This window comes from Clupea harengus, chromosome 13 (assembly GCF_900700415.2).
Source record: "Clupea harengus chromosome 13, Ch_v2.0.2, whole genome shotgun sequence".
NCBI lineage: Eukaryota > Metazoa > Chordata > Actinopteri > Clupeiformes > Clupeidae > Clupea > Clupea harengus.
In genome coordinates, this window is record NC_045164.1 from 8921587 (window position 1) to 8943877 (window position 22291).

At 44.2% G+C, this 22291-nt stretch overlaps 1 protein-coding gene across 1 annotated transcript; it reads right to left on the reverse strand.

Annotated features, from left to right (window-relative positions):
- Positions 1-8: 8 nt before the first annotated feature.
- Positions 9-15191, reverse strand: tnfaip3 (tumor necrosis factor, alpha-induced protein 3). The gene is made up of 9 exons (XM_012825167.3): positions 14892-15191; positions 13347-13687; positions 8139-8329; positions 7629-7770; positions 7062-7232; positions 6467-6647; positions 5229-6265; positions 3834-4033; positions 9-2886 (listed from the first exon to the last, which is right to left on the reverse strand). The coding sequence occupies exons 1-9, from the start codon at positions 14921-14923 to the stop codon at positions 2632-2634; spliced, it is 2550 nt and encodes an 849-aa protein (XP_012680621.1). The 5' UTR covers positions 14924-15191; the 3' UTR covers positions 9-2631.
- Positions 15192-22291: the final 7100 nt, after the last annotated feature.

The window sequence follows — 22291 nt, forward strand, 5'->3', positions numbered from 1 at the left end:
AATTCATGTTATTTTCTTAATAAAAATAATTTATTTTCAGGACAACATATAAATATTTTCAACACATGGTACACATATTTTGTTATGAATAAATACTAAACCAATCAACAGGAGAGAAAAAAGGCGTTTCATACAATCTAATATGAAAGGTTGCACAAATAAAAAAATTCTCCAGACTTTCTTCATTGTCTTAGAACCGTCATTGGAATGTTGCTATGAGTGTCAAAGAAAGTACCATCCTTAAATCAGAGCAGCGTTTTCGGTTATTGTGCAAGTTTGTGATGGTCTGTACTTCTCTTAGACACAGACATAAAACTGAAAGAGTGTGCACCCTTTCCAAAAAATCTCCTTTAGCGAACCTCAGATGTCCCCTGTCGGTACGTCCTCTGTGTAAAGCACATTTGTGTAACTATCTAGGCCAACATTTATCTAGGTTTCAAGTAGACAAAGCTATACATTACAGTATTGGGACCTCAGAGATGCATACAGTGGATATTTATTGAAGTATCTGAATCTGTGTGCATGTGTGGGTTTGAATGAAGAGAGTAGTTGCGTTACAGTTAACACCCCTCTAGATGATGGGGAATCAACGGACTTAGCATACAATGCATTTGTTGCACAAATCTGATCTGTTCTTTTCAAAAACATGTTTTAAAAACTTCAAAATCAAAATGTCAAGTGCTTTTGAAGCAAAGCAGTTAAAGGTCTGTAATGAATTTAGGTATGGTTAGGCATTGATTACGGTCCTTTACATCAGATAGCCCTCCGCAGGGGTTTACAGTGGTCTGTCTGGCAGGCTAGCCTCTTCATGAGAAAATGTTACTGCAGATATTGTATACACTTATTTGGCAGCTTCACTCCATGTCAGTTAGAGCACACAGGCCGTATGTGTGACAGGCATCGAGTGGCATCGAGCGAGACAAAGACACACACACACTCTAGGTAGTTTAGATAGATTGATAGATAGGTAGATAGAGACAGATAGGTAGATGAAGATAGGCACAGGGAAAAAAGGGAGAGATAGAGAGATAGATGTTAGTTAAGATGAACTGAAAGATAGGAAGATAGAGAAAAATAGAAAGAAACACAAAGAAATAGAAATAATGTGCATGGGGGAAAACATGCGTTTGTGTGAGTGTATGTGTATTATCAGTAGACTTGGGTTGAGTCCTTTTTCATCATTTCATCTCTGTTGCACAGAGGGAATGGCTGATGGCTGTGTGGGTTCCCTGGACTCCTCTTTGCGCGCGTTCTCCATGGAACGCGTGGAACCGTTATGTTATGACTGCTCTCTAGACTCTGCTTGAAGAGAGCACTGACAAAACAAAATCATTTTTTCCACCATTTACAAAATCGAAGGCAGGATATACAGACGTTTTATTGCACTTTTTTGAAACTGTTTTTCATGAGCTACGTGTCCATGAGGTCTCATTTTGTGGTGCGTGGAACCGCAAAAGATTTTAGCTGCTGTGGTACTGCATGTCGCAAAAAACAAACAAAAAACCCCCAAAACAATAGTCCTGTTCTGAACCAAAATAAAGTGTGTTTGTTTGCGTACTGTAGGTACGATTGTGTGTCAGTATGAGTGTACTGTGTGTGTGTGTGTGTTTGAGTGGTCAGAGGCAAATACAAACTCAGTGTCAGAAAGGCAACATGTCCTCCCTGTTATGGCACGTTAAGTGACATGGCAAACCGATGAGTGGACAATAGTCCGGTGACCATGACAGGGATTCAGTTTGTACATACAGTGGCGTCTTCAACGCAGACGTCAAAAGCACACCTTTGTTTCTGGTGTGTGTGTGTGTGTGTGTGTGTGTGTGTGTGTGTGTGTGTGTGTGTGTGTGTGTGTGTGTGTGTGTGTGTGATTGTGTGTGTGTGTGTGTGTAGCTGTCTTTGTGTAGGATTTGTTCATTGTAGGGAATGCTGGGGTCCATGTCTTCGAATCAGTGTTTTGGCAATGTGCACCATTCGTTTTTGTTTTGCTTTTGTATTGTTTTTTTCCTCAAAACTTTACATTAGTACGAAATTAACTTTGGTCAGTTATGCTGCTCTTGAGCATAAAATAAGATCACTTCATTCATGTCCTTGCTTGTCCGTGAGTCCCTCCTGCCCTGACATTCGATGGACATTCAGCTGTCTTAGAGCAGGATCCTTCCAGGCAGGCAGTTTGGCACTAAACACACGTGACCACAGACGTGTGTATGTGTGTGTGTGTGTGTGTGTATATGTTTGGAAGGAGACAGGTCTTCTGGACTGCGGTGTCACCCTGTTGCCCGATACACTTTGCACAGACGACCATCACATCATCTGCATATTAAGAAGGGAGGAAAAGCCAATTCACCGATCAGGCTCTTCAGCTGCCCAAAATTTAAGTCATTACTGCCTCTTCAGGCAGATTTCGTTTTGGGGTTTCAGTAGTTTTGTCATTCGGCCTTCGAGTTGATTCAGCGGGGACAGAGGTGGGGTTGTATGTGTGTGACGAGGGCTGGCTTCTAATTTTTCAGTGGCCCAAAAAAAAACAATGGAGCCGCTCATGAACTCGAATCATGCCTCGAACTGAGCCACGTGCTAGTCCGTACCATCCGCGTCGGGGGGCGAATTTCTCATTCTCGCTGTCTTAAGATGCGTGTCTCAGCCGCGGTAGATCTGCTTGAAGTGGTCGCACTCGTTGCAGTAGCCCTGTTTCTCCTGGTTGGCGTAGTGGTCGCATCCCAGCGTGAGGCAACGCTGCTTGCTCTTCTCCTTTGGCGCCTGGGCTCGCCGGCCCTCGCGCTGGCCCCGACCCACGCAGTCCGGGCACAGGTCTGTGCAGCCGGGCGACAGGTTCTTGCAGCCGCTGCGTCTGCACTGGGCATCGGTGGGTGGAGGACGAGGCTTGGGCGCTCTCTGAGGGAGACGGAAGGAAGAGAGACAAGAATAAAAGAAAGAGAAGACAAGACAGAAGGCAGATAAATTAGATGTTTTGTCATGCTTCAGTGTTAATCTCACATCTTGACTTACTCTTCAGCCTCCATCTACACAGTGGAAGTGAAACACAAACGGAGAGGTCCCAAATAACCAAAGAAAGTCCTGCTGAAACCAACCATGACTTTACAAAGTGTACGATGATGATGTGGATTCTCAGAAACTAATTTTAGATCGTATGGATTCGGAAGTCATACTTCTTTTTTTCATTGTCTGGCCCTGAAGTGAAACCCTTACTCAAAAACCACCCATCACTGAAGTCACCTTCTGAGAATAGTGCTTTCCCACAGCATAAGACTGTGACTGCACCTCTTCCTCATGTAGACAACATTTATCCCACCCACAGTTTACCCATGATGCAACGCACACCCCATAATAACCTCTCCTGAGGAACTCCTGTATTCTCTATGCTATATTAGGGCCAATGATTTTCCGTTTCAAAAAAATGCATTTTCCGTTTCACATTTGGTGAATTCCGTTTTTTTTTCCGTTTCAGCTCATTTTGTTCACCCTGAGGTAGATTGATGGCTTAAAATGAGTGAATAATATGTGCCCTTCTTAGATTGTTGTTTGCCAGCCATTAACAGAACAGAAGACTAAACATTTACATTGCCCTACTATATTCAAATATGTTACAGGTAATCTACAGGTACATACTTGTGGGACAAGGTAGTTTGGATTCAGATGAGGAATCAGTTCAGGAAGCAGTCAACACATGACATGTGAGCCACATATTGTTCTTCAGGGTGGTTTAAAGGTCATCTAAAGGTGACCCACACCTGACCTCCAGGGAGGTTCTAGTCTAAGTAAGTTAGACCAGTTAGAGCAGTTAGGTTCTTAGTTTAGCGCTGCCGCAGAGGTTAGCTCACCACGACTAGCGGTGGCGAGTTGGGTCCTCTGGTGGTGGCCTTGTTGAGTCGGGCGCTCTGCTCCTTCACGTAGCACTTGTTGCAGTAGCCCTCCAGCATGGCCTTGCCCACCGCTCCGCAGCCTGGCCCGCGGCACCGCGGACAGTTCTGGAAGCCCGCCTCGGACGTGTGGCGCGGCTGCACTGTGGATGGTGGCGCTTCTGGAGAAACACACACGCAAAAAGGACAAACACACAAACGTCGAGATTTAGAGGCAGTTTTCAGAAAGGCAAAAGTATCATTGCAAAATCTGACGACATGCACACACACACACACACACACAACCCAATACAAACACACACATATCAGAGTTGGGTTCTGAGAAGGAGCCACATATATGCAAATACCCACGTAGCCAAACACACATACACAGACACACACCCACACACACACACACACACACACACAGAGTCAGCAGGGGAGTTTCTGTCTGAGTGGACTGTCTGCATGTACATGTGGAATATGACTGAAAAAAAGCCAACGAAATACCCCCTGACAAGTCCGAAACTGGGTCATATGGAAATAAGAGTATCTCGTCGACAATGACAAGGCACTTCTGTGCTGGTCCCAGTATGAGTGTGTGAAGGCATCACAAGCGTCTTGGAGGTCCCCAAGTTGTATTCCGAGGTGATTTTAATAGTTTGCGTCATGTTCTATCACTTTGAGTCAAACTCAACACAAAGGTCAGACTACCCCACTCTCACAGTCAACAGAGGGTAGGAGGAATAATTCATTGATACCATTCACTGGAAAACATTCACAAACTCCATCATTAATACCATTCACTGGAAAACATTCACAAACTCCATCATTGATACCATTCACTGGAAAACATTCACAAACTCCACTTCTCAAGGCCAGGCTGGATTCATGTACTGATATATAGATCTATGCATATACTCATGCCATGCACCTGAACTGGAATTGTGAAATTTCCATGTTGGTATATTGCGTTACTTTATTAATTAGGGAGAGATTCACGTTTCAAATATCAAAATGAATCTGTTTTGCAGTTAATTAGTTAGGGCCAGACAGATATGAAAGGCTGGGGCAGATTAACTGGGGGAATGCCCCTGAAGGGGCTGAGGGCCTCGCTTTAGGGGCAACCAGGATGTGTTCATGGAGAGCTCCGAACTTTTGTCCCTCTGCTTGTGTTTCTCCTCAACGCCCTCATAGGGCCTTCACAGGTGCCTTCCCGTGTCAGGTACAACACCAAGCAAACCGCCCCACCACAGTATTACCATGGTGACACACACACAGACACACACACACACACACACACACACACACACACACACACACACAGGCGATGAGTAAGGTGTGATGGGCTGAGGAGAGAAAAGTGTCTGCACTTACGGTGGTTGGTCTGATAGTCCACGTAGCAGATGGTGCAGAAGCCCAGCTTCTCCTGCGTGCCGAAGAACTGGCACCCGCTGCGCTTGCACAGCCGCGCCGTGCTGTTGGGCACGTGCCAGGGCGTGAGTCCCGAGGCAGCCGAGCGCTCGGCGGCCCGGAGCTGCGTCCACACCGAGGACGAGGCGGCGGAGGGGTCGATGCGGGGGGGCGCGGGCTGCTGCGCCTGCTGCGGCTCGCTGCGCTCCGCCTCCGTCCGCTGCATGCAGGGTGGGCACAGTCCGTTGAATGTCCTGAAGGCCTCCTGTCGGCACGCGGTGCAGCGTTCCGTCTCGCGGTCCCGTTCGCGCTCCCACTCCCGCTCTCGCTCTCGGTCTCTGTCTCTGTCTAGGTCCCTCCCGCCGGTCCACTGGCTCCAGCCGTGGTGCGTCGGGCCGTTGAGAGGCGTGGTGTTTGCGCTGGGGGGGGCAGGGGGCGGGTTCTGCCTGGCGGCGAAGCAACGCTCGCATAGTCCGTCGTGCTCCACGCTGAGGGTGAATAGGCAGCCGGGCGTCTTGCATTTCATAGCGTGCGTCTCGCTGTACAGGCTCAGACTGGGAGCGGTGGGGGGCGCCGATCGCGGGCTCGGCACGAGGGCCCGGTCCGCAGTTGTGGGGGCGGGAGGGGCACCGCGACTGCACCCTCCCTCCGAATCAGACCCCGACTGTCCTACCAGCGTCGCCCCCACCGTTCCCACCACCACCCCGGGCCCGACCGTCGCCACCACATTGGGCTCCAGCTTCCTGCTGGCCTGTCGCTTCTCGAAGCACTCGTGGCAGTGCGGCTGCGTGTCCACCGACACATAGAAGGTGCAGCGCGGCGTGGCGCAGCGGATCTCGATGAGCGAGAGCTGCGAGACGGAGAAGGGCGGTGGCCGCTGCTGCAGCTGAGGTGCCCAGAGGGCCTCTTTGTCCTCTTGCCAGCGCTTGTATTCGTGGTTGACTAGCTGCAAGTAGTCCTCCATAAGGTCCATATCCTCTGGGAGGTTCCCTTCATCCAACCTAGACATCGACAAATAATCAGCACATTCAGGGTCAGCTGCTCAGTTGGATTGGACACAGAGTATTGCATCTCAATAGGATTACGAATGCAGAATGTATGTAAATACCAATAATCAGTTGTTAAATGTACAGTGTGTAAATAAAACATGGCTGAGTACAGTAGATACCCTTATCTCCGATATTTGGTTTTAGCTTCCGTACCTGGCTGCGTTGATGATGCGCGTGGTGTCGTAGGCGACGCCGATGACGGGGATCTCGATCAGCATCAGGTACTCTTTCAGCAGCCGCTCCTTCTGCTGGTTCTCCTTCTCGGTCAGGAAATGCACCCGCAGCTCCTCGAAGCCGCCGCGACCCGGATTGATCAGTGACACCGCGCGTATCTCTGTAGGAAAAAAAAGAGAGAGAGAGTCAGACACAAACACATCAGTTAGAGTTTAACATGCCTTCATAACTTCTCATAACAACAATACACTAACAATTCTATAAGCACTATAGCAGACAGTATTTTTTTGTACATTTCTGTGCCTCTTTGTTTATTTGATATTACATTTGTCCACAAGTATAAGCAATTAGCTAAGGAACACATACAAATGACTTAAGTAACTAAAATAATAATAGACATTACTTACATATCTGTCTCAGAGTTGCATCAAAACACTAAAAACATGTTTCCCCTTACTACTGATTTAAACTTTGAGCCTGTGTGGTATTCATCAATGTGATGAGAGTAACTGCCTCTCCCCTCACTGGGGGTCAGTTTACAAAAGTGACGTGTCAGACCAGGTGCGGTCCTCACCTGGGCCACTGTCCTTGATGGTGATGAGAGGGGCGAAGTGCTGCGAGTCGTAGCCGAGCACTATGGGATACTTGTAGCACTCGCTGGCGGTCCAGTGCAGGGGCAGGTAGATGCCACCCACGTTGAGTGGGGCGAAGGAGGAACCCGACTTCATACTTCTTACCACACTATCTGTTAACGGGCAGAGACATTCAACAATGTTAACTGAATTAGCTGTGAAAGCAGAACTGTTACAATGTCTTACATTTAGGCCCTGTAGATCAGGGCTATGATATTTCACCTGCCATGACAGACCTACTAATCAAATAAACAAAGTAAACTTAAGCACTTAATAAATTATTATGTAATATTTAACTTAAATATTAGAAAAGAATTAAGACTTGTTTTTTATAAACAATGTGTTGGCCTCAGGCACTTTGTGAATGTGTCGCTTTCCAAAGAACTTCACCGCTTCCTCTGAAGCGAGACACTGCTGAGCTCACATTTCTACTAACAGCTTCCGTGTCAGGCAACGAGGAGGGGGTGAGCCCCTCACGAGAAGAGAGGTAATTTGACTTCACTACGAACCTGCAATGACTACGATGGGCCTCCGAAGAATGTTGGATAGCACAAAGATGTGGATGTCCTCGAGGGAGTCAAACTGCAGGCCGCTGCTGCTGGACACCGGTGAGGCCATGTCCACAATCTTCTTCCACTCCTCCTCCCAGTTCTGCAAAAACACACACGCAGACCAAGGACATCAGCATACAATTTTGTATTTGTTTTTAAAAGGAAAGAAAATCAAACATCGCAACCTTGGTGAGTTTGGTGGATGTTTAACCCGGCTGAGAAAAAAAGATTCACACCTCCCTCTATTATCAGTGAGATAATCTTAGTGTAGCCGCAGAAACCCCCGATGTTGCAGTGCAGCAATGCAACTACAACCACATATGGCCATACAACCAAAATAACCTGTCTTAACTCAGCCTCATATATTTCAGTTATTTGACCAACAAAACGTAAAAGAACACTGTAATAAAACACTAAACAAGGTCAAACTAAATTTTCCCAAGTCTGGAAACGTGTGTTTGCTTTTACCATGGTGCTGTAGCGGAGGCCGGTCTGAGTGAACTCCTGTGAGTGGAGCAGCTCCGTCTGAAAGCGCGCTCGGAAGTCCGTGGTGTCGGTCTCCTTCAGCACAGCATATAGGGTCTTCCTCAGGACCAGGTCCGTGTCCTGCACGCCCAGCATGTACTGGGACGCGGCGTGAAGCAGGCAGTTACCATCTCCTGAAAACATGCACACAAACACACATCAATAAATCAACATGGCTACACAAACACATGGATATATAAAGATATTCCATAATTACTTTCACACAGAACAGCTACGGTAGGGGTGTTTCTGTACAGATATTTTTCGGAGATTTTTGCAGCAAGCCTCAAAGCAAAGGATTGGGCCTCCATGCTGTCTGTCAAAGACGTGATTTGGAGACAGTATGTGTATCAGGCAAGGGATAAGCAAAGCGGTTTGTTTTTCACATCTCCAGCTAGTGCTTGCAAGATCAGCAGCATACGGTATAATGAAGCTTTAAACTTTATTTTTAGAACATCTTTCAGTTGATTTTTTTTCAGTTTAGTTTTAGATAGTTTTACAAGTACATAAGTAGTTTAATTTTTATTTTGAGGAATTGACTAGTTTAAGTTTAGTTTTTATTTAGTTTAAGTGTTAACTTTAGCTTTTCAGGTGTTACGAAGAAAGCCTTGATTTATAGAAGACGAAAAAGGTATGAAAGAAAGCATGACATCAAATATGATTTATTTCATTCATCCTGGGTCCTTTTATGAGGCCGGTGTCTGTCAAGAAGTCAAACAGAACAGGACAAAGAAGCATAGCAACCACAGTGCACATCAAGGGCGAAAACAAAGCTGATTTTACCTGAAATTCTATGTTGTTTTAGTTTCTTTGCCATGGTTCATTGCAGTTTTACTTTGTTTTCATATTTTTGAAAACCCAGTTTTATTTTCATTTCAGTTAACAAAATATTTTTTTCACTGCTTGTTTTAGTTTTCGTGAACTATAATAACCCTGTTTTAGAGTCTGGGTAATTCCTGCCGTCACCTGAGATGACACAAGTGCACACCTGAGCCTACATATCTAACCATTGATAAGTGATAATAACACCGTCATGTTAACAAAAATGCCCTATAATGTGGAGTTCCCCAAAGTTTCCAGACAAGCGCACACAAATCATAAAAGTGTTAATGATACTGTTCTGAGGTTTGATGTTAAGCGAACCACCACTGAGAATATTATGGGTACACAAACTGTTTAACACATACATCCACTCACAAACCTCACTCCATATCTAAACACGCACACACACACACCCATACACACCCATAGATACATTCTGGCAAACTGCCTGTAAGCAAGTTCTACAGCACAGTGAAATGAAAACACACTTTCCCAAATAGTTTCGTAACCTCAAGCAGCTTCGCATGGGATGTTTGCAAAAGATTTGCTTCCAGGTACCAGCGTGAGTCACACCTTACTATTCCTGGATTTTCACAAAACAACTGAGGGAAAGAGAACCACAACGCAAGCCACCATATCATACCCAAACACAACTGGAGCTCTCTCCATGAAAGGGGGAAAGACACCGACATTTCTGTATGGGTAAAGAGGTGCAAAAAGGGGCCGCGAAAAGATCAAGGGGGGATTTCCGAAAAACATGGTTGAAGAGCATCAGACGGGTATATGTAACACCTCACAACCATCCCCACTTTTGAAAAGACGAAACATCAGACGCTTTTTTTTTTCTTTTTCCCAGACCTCCTGTCATGTCATCCCCTACTTTTTCCTCCTTCAAATAAATGGAAAGGGAAGAAAAAAGGTGCAACTCAAAGTATGAATTCAAATTCAGTGTGTGCAGACTGAGGCCCAGGCGTTGAACAGCACGCTTCTTCTGGCCTATGTTTTTGAGACTTCTCTACAAGCAAGCTGCTTGGACATGCTATAGAAGAAATGTACCTGTCACAAACTGCATGCTTTACCTTTGAATGCACCTATAAAACTCCAGTAAATTTCATCTGCAGAGCCATACGAAGAATTGGGTCTTTCTGTCATTGTGCAACACATGTGATGAGTATGATGGATATACACTGAAATACCCAACCGCTCACACAAGTTAGATCCACACTCACACACACGCACACACACACACACACACACAGAGGAATTTCCCAGTGTGTGTGTGGTTCTCTCTGACTCAGAGTTGATAGGCTGGCGTCGTTCTAACCCTTCATCTCCCCTGGGCTTATAGCACAGGGCCTCTCAACATGGCTGGACTTTCCCAGGGGGCGGAGCTTGGCATGGCTCGACTAGAATGGGTCGCCGAGTGACAGCCAATGGGCGGGTGATTTATGACCATGTGTTGACACAGAGAAATAAAAACATAAAAACATGTTTTCATGTACATACTATGGCACCTGTTAATAGCATACTCTGTCTGTCTGTCTGTGTCTGTCTGTGTCTGTCTGTCTGTGTCTGTCTGTGTCTGTCTGTGTCTGTCTGTGTCTGTCTGTGTCTGTCTGTGTCTGTCTGTGTCTGTCTGTCTGTGTCTGTCCATCCGTGTCTGTCCTACAAACACGCATACACACTGGTGCCATGGAAGGTATGGCTGCAGAACAGGAACAAATACTTGTCTTCAATTACTATAATAGGCATTCAAAGACTAATGCAGGCCTCTGCAGTGAAGGCCTGTTCAATTTACATCAAAGGGAGTAATTTGCTCTTTCAGAAAACAATGGAGCTAAATGAGAAAACTGAATATGGTGTTTTTCCGCTGGCTTAAAGAGAGGAAGGAATTTTCTCGAAGTCTCTTTTTTCGAGTCTCAAAGATTCCGCCCGAAGAGAATGTAAACACTTTGATGGTGTTCTACTTTAGGGTCAGTTAACAGAGAATGGAAAAAAAATATGGCTTTTATGCATACGCACCATAGCAACCACAAAGCCACTTGTTGACATGCCCTGTGTCGAAACCACAAGACACGTGTGGCTGTTCCGCATTAACTAAGTTAAAGGTTCTTCTGACCTCATCCTGACATAAACATGCCAAAGGCTGAGCCTCCTGAGACCCCTACTCTCTTTCTTAGTGAAGCCCTCTGGCTGGTCGCGAGCGAAAAGGGAAAGTTGATATTGGACACATGACACCGATAAGATCCCATCTTGGAAATACCCTGTGCCGACTCGCACAACCACATCCTTATCAACGACAAGCCGGGTTTCAATCACACGAGAAGTGTACACAAACCAAAAGGCTTGCAGCGGAGTGGTGTGGTGTGGTGTGGTGGCCACCAGTGTAAGCCAACAGTTTGTGCTGTCCTACTTGTCCACTCTATGCTCGTTCCCCCCATCACCTGGCAGATACAGGTTCTGCTTGGTCTGAGCCCGAAGGAGATTACACACTCTGTAAAGTCCAGATTGAGCAGTCACGTATGCGTCATGTCCCCGAGTGAGGCCAGAGATTCCCAAAAAAAAAAAAAAGAGACAAGACAAACCCTGGGCTTTGTGTTGCTTCAAAGAGGAAATTCCCCTCTCATTAGGAAGGAAATGGCTGCCAGGTCTTGTCATATCACATCCTTGGTTTTTCTGAAGCACTAACATTTGCAGAATCAGTCACCCTCTAATCAACCATTTAGCCTACTAAGTAACCAACTCATGATATACATAACACTATCTTTCACCTGTCTTTTACTAAATACAAACAAAAAATATCTCTTATGTGTACTATCCACAAAATAATGTCAAATGTGTGTTCTTCAGCAATATTTAACTAACATGGTTATACAAGGTATACTGCCTTGCCTTTGACTGAGAACTCATAAAAAGTAGGCATAAACAGTATGGATGGGTTAACCATTATTTTAAACTTCCGTGACCTCTGCACGTAGCCTATACACACTGAAATGAAAACGTATAGATTGTGAGCGAACGTGCTCATTTACTAGCTCATTTAAAATATCACCTGAATTCCTTTAGCAACTTCGTTAAGCACATTGCGTAAATATGTAGTATTAATGAGGATGAACTAGCCCCCGCAACACATTATCTAACAAACATGTGAGTTCGCTTATGTCTTTCGTGTCAAATACACATCCAGGGACAGCAGCAATATTTTCTAAAGGACATTCTAAAAGCTGTTATCTCTGTGAAATGTGATTGTCAAGTTTATGTATGTTTCAATGTTGAATATGAATGTATTTTCAGTTCTCAAAGATGATCTATCATCTGCCATGACAGGCAAAAAAGCAGTGCCTCTTGCAAAGGGGTCATATCCTTCTTTCCAACTTCAGTTCCTGTTCTGCTCAGTTACATTTCAATTTCTTTCTGCAAGTGGCCTTTGACAATAAACATTATGGAAAAAATTAAGAGAAAGAATCCAGTAATTTAGTTAAACATTAGCACTTGTACAGTGCCTTATCATCAAGCGCACTTACAGTAAATGACTAGTAAACTAGCTAGGGACACTCCACAGGCACACTCACACAAGTTTCCTTCTTCTTAGTCATACTAGCACTCTGACTTCTGTTTGACAAAGGGGGGACTCATCAGCGGCAATGTCAAGTCAATTAACATGTTAGTTAAGCTGTGCTTTATATGTGGGGGGGGTATGAGGGGGTTCTTTACACGCCTCTAAGGTCACCATGACTTCCCGAAACACAGTAAAGATTGTACATCTTGTACCAATGCGAGTAACCCTGGAATGAATAGAGTTTCAACTTTGAGGATATGATGCCGGGGTTGAATGAATCATGTTGTTGAGCAACCTACCACCACGTCAACTTCCCAATAGCACAACACATGGCAAAAAGAAGTAAATAATACGGACACACATATACACAGATGTGCACAGATGTGTTCACAAAGGCTCTTATCGCTGGCATTATATATACTTCTGGAGCACAGAGGTTACCTTCTCTCCAGCATTAGAGATTAACCATCTACATACACACAACTGCTGGTACTCACTACTCAGCATGTATAACACTCATCCTTTGGTCCAGTGCTATGCCCAATATTTAGGGAGACCACCACAAAAAGACCCCAACTGCATGCGTGTACAACTGGACCACCGCATGAATCTGTGGATCTCACATGATAGTCAGTACAGGGCTTCCAGTTTCAGCATTGGGTTTTACAAGTAGATCCCGCTCAAATGCACTTTCTGGCTACTCTAAGCGGGAAAACCCACAAGCTCCCCATCATATGTGTGTGTGTGTGTGTGTGTGTTTCTGATCTTACCATTGGTCCGCAGTGGCACCAGCTTCTTGACCTCGCGGCACCAGTTGAGCCTCTTCTCCTGCTCCAGGGAGGTCTGCATGGCCCGGTCCAGGATGGCCGACTGGATGATCTCGCGGAAGGTCTGTGGGAAGTGGCTCATGCGGATCATCTCCAGCGTGTGCCGGTGCATACCCCGCAGGTGGTGCACCAGGCCCCCGCTGACTGCCGGCTTCACCACATCGTTAGGCACCCTCTCCCGGATCTTCATGGCCTTGAACAGGTTGCTCACAAACAGGAACTTAGGCAGGAAGTTTTGGCCCTGCGACATGGTGTATTCCGGAATAATCGGCACCAACTCGGTACTAGGAAGTGGAGAGAGATGGATGGAGAGGCAGGAAAATAGTAAGAGGTTAGGCAGGAAGCCTCAGCATACATTAGACAACAGTTGCTGATGACTGTGAGATTGAGTTTCTGTTTCAGAGAGAACACATTTATAGTGATCAGATGATCTGTGCTGTCCTATATAGGTGAATTCCAAGCAACGGCCCAAAAAACAGGCTGGGAAGGCGTGTTAAGGAATAATGTGGTTGACCTGTGACAGCTAAAACACCACCTCACACAGCATACAGGCGTACTGTTTACAAAAAAATAGCACTGATGCAGCCTGCACTCTGAGGCTCAGGTTAACACAGTGTGTCCCCAAAAACATTTAAGATTATTTCTTGTCTTTATATTAAACCTACTCGTATCATTTCACAAGTTCGCGAGGGCCAAGAACATCAGGGACATGTCAATTGGATAGTGCTGACAAACCGTCTGGTCAGCAAGCCTTTTGCTGACTTTGACACAGAGAAGGCGGTCAACTGACAAACATATTGTACTGAGAGATTCGTATGGGAAACAGAAGACAGGAAGTTGCTAGGTGAAAAGACACTCAAAAGATGGCAGGTTAAAGACAAGGGCACCTGTCACCCCCGTCAGAGGTGCTCAGGTTAAGCATGTTCACAAAAAAAACATCAAGGTTGTAGCACGTTATTCTTTAGCCTTCACTCTCTCCCTCTATTTAGAGCAAGGGCCCTCGCTAAACTGTCTCCAAGGCTTTGTGTGTTATAGCTACATAGCAGGCTAACGCAGACAGCTTCACCACAGGACTGGGCACAATGGAGACCGCCGCAGCTAAGGTACTTCGGGCTCGAAAAAATATTTCAACAGGAGCCCTTGCTGACGCTACGATTACGTAATTGGTTTGATAGACAAATCTTAACAATGCTAAACTGTCAGTCGTGACATCCGTCGTTCCTTTTGTCCATGGGACAGTGATATCGCTATGAATATTTCATCCTTCGTTAATGCTATTTAATTGCTGGTAGGTGACGTATTCGTAAACAATGGCTGTCAAAAAACGGTGGCGCCTCCGAGAGAGGGGGAAACAACCCCAGACTGAGTGAGGCTTTGTATACGAGACACTGGTTTGAGATAGTTTGGAAGCTATAGGCCTATCGCTTAAAATGTCAAATGTAGCCATTCGGCCCGAAAAAAGGCAAAGCGACAGGATGCAACTCTTACCTGTTCAATATGTCGGTATCAACAAAGCCCATAAGATGCTCCGACTAGACCACTGGCACTTCACTGAGTGTAACCGCAATCGTCCATAGCGCCATTAACCTTTACTCGCAAATAATTTGTAGTGTGCTCACGGTATAAGATCCTAGCTCACAGTGTTAAACTTAATTTAAGTGAAACGGTTTTTTTCAACACGGAAAAAAGCGGGGATTTCCACAGGGGTAGGGACTTTCCGCCACACACACACATACACACACGCTCACTTACAAGGCTGACAGAGCCGCGTGCAATACTTTCTATGGCCACTGGTAGCACCCACTTGAACTCTGTGACGCCATTACGTTACGTTCATGGTGACGTGCAGACGTGTCGCTCTCTCTAGACTTTGCACAAAAGAAGGACGAACGTCATATCTGATGTTGAATTCCTGAGGTTGAACAATCTGTACCACAGAGTTTTTCCCACACGCTTCCAAGGTGTGGCATAATGCTGCCCGTCATAACAACACTGCAGTATTAATTATTGGCAATGCTCTGTTGTTGAAGCTGTTAAAAAAAACTAAAATGTATAGGTCTACTGTTGGGCAGCATTTCTGCATGTTACCATGAGTGCAACATGAACATAAACTTGACATTTCCTGAACAACCAAGATTGATGAAAGTGTGAGTTTAGCACAAATAAGAATGGAGTTTCTACAACTAGCCTAGTGAGAAAAAGAGAGAGAGAGAAACTGCGTGCAATAAGAAGTTGTTATACAACTTTATTATATGTAAACACACCAGCTGTGACACAAATACCAGATCAACCTGTCTGTAAGAACACTTGTATCTTTCCAGCACCTGGTGCTATCTTCTATTTCTCTCTCAGGAGGCAGTTTGAGTATTCTGTTGGGTCAAACTGGACAGTTTGCATTCTTTTTTAAAGGTACATTCAGCAAGGCAGGGGTAAATTCATCCTTACCCACCAGTTGTGGCTAAGACCTGTTGAATGGCAACAACTGGCAGCTTGTTATATGCTGCTCCTGTTCCAACACGTTAAGCTATAAGGTAAAACAGAAAATGGACATGTATGTTTGTTTTTTGTTCATTTGTTGGTTGGTTGGTGCTGCACTATTAGGACAGTGTAAGGTGATTTAGTATTTTAATTATGTTTTATTCATGTTGTGTTTTGATTACTGAAGTGGAAACTACATGGGAGGGAAAAAAACAGGAAAGGAAAAAAAGTATTTTTATAAATAGGGTGCTGCGCAAGTACATATAGCTGCACAACTGAAGGACGTCACAGACACTCTCACCTACCATCTCTTATTGATTGTATATGATCAACATCCGTAGCGCAGATAGCCATCTTTATTGTCTTAAAGCAGCTTACTTTGCAATCCTTTTTGCATCTGCGTCACAGCCACCGTGCTGCACCAGATACCATGCCCTTCATTTACTCAAAGGAAGCAGACTATTGGTGTTGTTGAGCTTTGGTTAGAGCTGTGCTCGTGCGGGGGATCCCCTTGATGCACAAGGCTGTACCTACATGAAATGAGGTATTTGCATGCTCTGCAAAATAAGATAATGACCTATCTCATCATTATTACATTTAGAAGGGCTAAGGAAATATTATAACCTTGACATTACCTTGAAATGTATCTATGGCTGTTGCATGGAGTCACTGAAAGTATAAATTGAGTGTGATTTTGTTCACTGTCAACTTTGTTACATGGAGACATTGCACTAGAATAGCAGTGCACTCTGGTGGTCATTCTTAAGTACTGCAGTTCCTTATCTTCACACATATTAGAAAATAGTGGGATGTATCACACACGCAGTATCACACACGCAGATAATTACATGCACAACCACACACACACACACTCAATTTCAAACTCACATCCAAGACTGTTGTGGCAGTGACTTCATAATGAAGTTGTGAAGGGGGTCTTTAAAACAAGATGAGAGTTCGGAGCCTGTGCGGGGTTCTGTGGCACAATTTATTTCATTACTGACCCCTTGTCTTTCCTCCTCTCAATGTACGTTTTGTGTCTTTCTTCATTGACCTATTTCTTTTTGAGTCCGGCAGAGCTCATTTACATTTCAGAGTACTGGATGAACAAATAAGAATGGAGTATGTGTATGTAAGTGCTACTAAGATATATGTATGTAACATCACATTCATGTGGTGGCAGAGCACATACGCACACAATTTGAATGGAAACTTATGCAAAAGAACATTTTGCATAAATATGTGTCAAATAAAGAAGACTGCCAGTTCTTGGAATATGAATACACACACACACACACACACACACACACACACACACACACACACACAAAGATTTGCACATATACAAACACACACTCACACACACACAAACACATACATACAAAGACTTGCACATATACAAACACACACACACACACACACACACACACACACACACACACACACACACACACACACAAACACACACGCACGTACATACAAAGTACATCGAGAATATAAGAGATGGACACTCAGTTCCTCTAGCTCTTATATCTTGATACTCTGTCTTAGGATCAGATCAGTTTAAAGGGTGGCTGTCTCCTTCATATTTTTATTATTTTAATATATTTTTTTATTTTTAGGTGTAGTTGTCTGCTGTCACACAAATATCCGTCCATCCATACATACACACATACATTCCCTCAAACCTGACACTTTATCTTTTGACATGCCTGGCTAGGTAATTGACAATGGATAAACATAATTATATAGAATTAATTTTTACTTTGGTAATGATGAATCAGTTTTCACTTTCAGACGTTCCATATGTTTTGCAACACTAGATGGCAGTATACACTTAAAGAGAACATATTTCTCAGGACTGTTGGGAGCAATTGGAAAAGTATTTAGCCAGCAGTGCTTCTCAATCTGTAAATTAACCAAATCACAATACCAGCGTAGTTAAAATTTTATTTTAAACATCAAAAAAGGGACACCAAAATAATTCAACCAGGGATTAAATGCAAAGGATTTTCAGTCCCAAAAGATATGTGATTCATTTAAAGCTAATGTATGCCAATGGAGTAATTTAAACACCTGCTGTGTCTGACAGCCTAAATTCAAAGACTGGATGTGTGAGTGCTCGTGATTCCTCCCATTTTCCATAGCACGATATTCAAACCTCCATCTCATTTCAAGGCAATATTTTTGGGAACAACACAGGTGCTGTTCCACTTGATAAGAAACACATTCTAATTGATGCTGCTCTTTTGTCATTTTAAAAGTTTTGATCACATTTTTGTGAATTTTAATAGGTCCACAAAATGACAGATGCACCAACAAACAAACAATCCCCCCACCCCTCCAAAAAAGCCCCCTCACTGGGAATAGAATGGTATCAGTGGGAGACATGCTGGTAAATTCAGTTGTTGTCGTGCTATTTTCATCAGTCATTTCCTCATTAGAGTTTGTCTCTGCGTTCTTGTCTTTACATTTAAGGTCAGTTAGAACTAAAAGAACAGAGATTGTCTTTATGTTTAGTCTAGCATGTGAATCAGAAATCTCCTTATACAGTGTATTGAAACACAGTTAAACTGTTATGACCATCTATGTTATGCCATCCACAACCAAAAGTAATTCTACTTTGTTTTATTGACTGTAACTGAACTGTGGTAATTTCTAAAAAATAGTTTCAAAATAGCAAAAAGATAGGTCTGTATCAGGAGAGGTATGAATATTCACTTTTTGGTAAATAAATGACTGAAACTGTAGCCTACTGTATTTTTTTTAGTAAATCATTTTGGTCAAGCATTTTGGGAGGTTATATCTGGCATACTTTACAACTTTCCACTGGTATTTAATTTTTTCAGAGAGTAACTTGTGGCAAAAAAAGTCTGTACAGCCTATAGAATCACACACACACACACACACACACACACACACACACACACACACACACACACACACACACACAATAAATAAATGGATTTAATTCAAGAATCAAGAATCAAGTGTAATTTTGTTTTCTGATCTTTGAGATGAGACGGCACATAGAGAGAATATTTATGTACATGCTTTCTGTAGGTTACTGAAATGGTCCTCTGAAATGTATAATAGTATACTACTTGAATGCTTTGAAGGATTTTGTAATGCTCAATTTCTTCAGTATATTGACTGATAAATAACTGAGTATACAAAGGTAGAATTTTCTTTTAGTAAAAATATATAAAAATGTGAATGTCCTTTAAAAACTGACTCCTCTCATCTGTGCCATCTCATGGGTATCTTTACACGAAATTAACTCATAAAAGCAGGTGTCAAAGGCAGCCATTCGTTGTGTGACCTTTTAAAACAAAAACGAACATAAATAGAGTATCATTAAACAACTACCTGGTTAAAATAGACTATCATTTTCAAGACTCTTTCTTTTAGTGACCACGGTGGTTGCTCAACGATGCCTTTGGGGAAAGCAGTCCTGGGTGGGAGTTGTTGAGTATCGTGTCACAAGCTGTGTTGCATAGAAAGGCCCAAAGTAAACGCTAGGAACGGGTCCCATGGTCACTGTGTGACAAATGCAACAAGGGCCTGGGAAATGGGCTGCACCTCAGGCAATTTATTCTGTCAATGTTTTTCCTTCCTCTCTCCCTCTCTCTCCCCCTCTATCTCTATTTCTCTCACTGACTTTTAGTTTTTTTGTCTTTGTTTTAACCCCAGCTCCCCTGTCTCTCCTCTTTCTCCATTTCTCTTTGCTTCCCTCTCTCCGTCTCCTATGCATTCTGACCTCTCACCTCCATTTCTCAACAAGCACCCTTGAGCTCTAAGGGCTATGTATGTTTGTGTGCCTCTCTCTCTCTCTCTCTCTCTCTCTCTCTCTCTCTCTCTTGGACTGTGTGTGTGAGAGAGGCCATGGTAACGTTTAACCTTCAGTGTGACCTTTAACTTAAACTGAAGCTAAATATATTCGGAACTATGAAAACTTACACAAACCTTTGCATTTATGAGGATATAGTTTTCCATAATTGAAAAAAATAATTTTTCAGTTTTTCTTGTTGATAGGGAAATAAATGGTATGGCGGACTGCTTAAACTATGGATATGGTAAATGTGCGTGATTATCTGTAGGTTTCAGTGGTATCATGTTTTTAGTGTTTTAGCATATTTACATATATGTGCAAAGACTGCTTCTGTGCCTGCTGGTGTGTGTGTGTATGTGTTCATGAATTTGTATTTGTGTGTATGTATATCTGCATTTGTGTCATGATACATATGTGTGTGTGTCGGACCTTGTTTGTGTAAGTCTTTGAATGTGAGACGGGGAGAAAGAAAGTGAGAGAGTTTAAAAGATGAACATGGTGTGTGTCAGAGAAGGAGATAAAGTGAAAAAGAGGGAGAGAGTCAGTGAGAGAAAGTGAAAGAGAGAGAGAGAGCGTCCTCAGGCATGACACGCTCCCACTTCTCCGTCCACTCCCCTGCCTGTTGGGGCACAAAGGGGCGGGGCGGCCCCAGGCCAGGCACACAGACCTGGGGGCCAGGGAGAGGAGGTTCCCAAGGCCAGGGGCCAGGGGCCAGGGGCCGCCGGATAAAGACACCCCACACTGAGGGCCTCCTCTCCCTGGAGAGAGAGTGGCGCTTCTGCGCAGTGGGATGCCACATACAGGAAGAGAGAGGGAGGGAGGGAGGAGAGAGAGAGTGATAGAGAGAAAGAGGAACACCTCTGCCTAGCAGGATGCCAAGATGAAGAAGAGAGAGAATGTATGTGAAGGGGTTGTGTGTGTTAGTTTGTGTGTGAAAGCGTGCTTGTGTGCATATGTTGTTTGTGTGTGCTTGTGTTCCCTTGCCATCTGTAAACAATGAACAAAAACGTGATTACATGATTACGTGACTGGGTTACCGTCACAGTCTATGTGTGTATGTATGTATGTGTACATGCATATTTGTGTATGAGTGTATGTTTGTGTGTGTGTGTGTTAATGCATCTATATCTGTTGTCATATGGGTATGTGTATGTGAATGTGTTTGTGCTTTAATGTATGGGAATGTGTGCACCTGAGAGAGAGAGAGAGAGAGGGAGAGAGAGAGAGAGAGAGAGAGAGAGAGAGATTGTTTACTTGTGAAATAGTAGTAGAGGAGATGGGAATACTGTAGTTGTAGGGATGTGTAGAGGAGATGGGAATACTGTAGTTGTAGGGGTGTGTAGAGGAGATGGGAATACTGTAGTTGTAGGGGTGTGTAGAGGAGATGGGAATATTGTAGTTTTAGGGGTGTGTAGAGGAGATGGGAATATTGTAGTTGTAGGGGTGTGTAGAGGAGATGGGAATATTGTAGTTGTAGGGGTGTGTAAAGGAGATGGGAATACTGTAGTTGTAGGGGTGTGTAGAGGAGATGGGAATATTGTAGTTTTAGGGGTGTGTAGAGGAGATGGGAATATTGTAGTTGTAGGGGTGTGTAGAGGAGATGGGAATACTGTAGTTGTAGGGTTGTGTAGAGGAGATGGGAATATTGTAGTTGTAGGGGTGTGTAGAGGAGATGGGAATATTGTAGTTGTAGGGGTGTGTAGAGCAGATGGGAATACTGTAGTTGTAGGGGTGTGTAGAGGAGATGGGAATACTGTAGTTGTAGGGGTGTGTAGAGCAGATGGGAATACTGTAGTTGTAGGGGTGTGTAGAGGAGATGGGAATACTGTAGTTGTAGGGGTGTGTAGAGGAGATGGGAATACTGTAGTTGTAGGGGTGTGTAGAGGAGATGGGAATACTGTAGTTGTAGGGGTGTGTAGAGGAGATGGGAATACTGTAGTTGTAGGGATGTGTAGAGGAGATGGGAATACTGTAGTTGTAGGGGTGTGTAGAGGAGATGGGGGTACTGTAGTTGTAGGGGTGTGTAGAGGAGATGGGGGTACTGTAGTTGTAGGGGTGTGTAGAGGAGATGGGAATACTGTAGTTGTAGGGGTGTGTAGAGGAGATGGGGGTACAGCAAGTTGGGGGGATTGGATGAGGTCCACCCACACTGGCTCTCCTGCCGCTGACAGGATGTAGCTATGCAACAGGGGCACCTCTTCACTGAGAGAGAGGGCACTGAGTGCGGTACATGTGTGTGTGTCTACGTGAGCATGTGGGTGTGGATATGAGGGTGTTTACACATGTGTGCATGTGTGTGTACAGATGTGTGTATGAATATAGGTGGATGTCTCTGAGTATGTGTTAGTGTGTGGTGTGTTTAAGGATGTGAGTGTGTGTGTGTGTGTGTGTGTGTGTGCGTGTGTTTGTTTGTGTGTGTGAGTGTGTGTGTTTATGTGTGCGTGTCACCTCAGTGGCGCTGCAGCGGCTGGGAGCATGGTTGGCTGTGGCTGGGGTCTGTGCCCCTGTGAATGGAGGGAGTCAGTGGAGGAGGCAGGGCCAGCGGGAGCCCTCATCACTCTCTCCACACTTCTGCTGT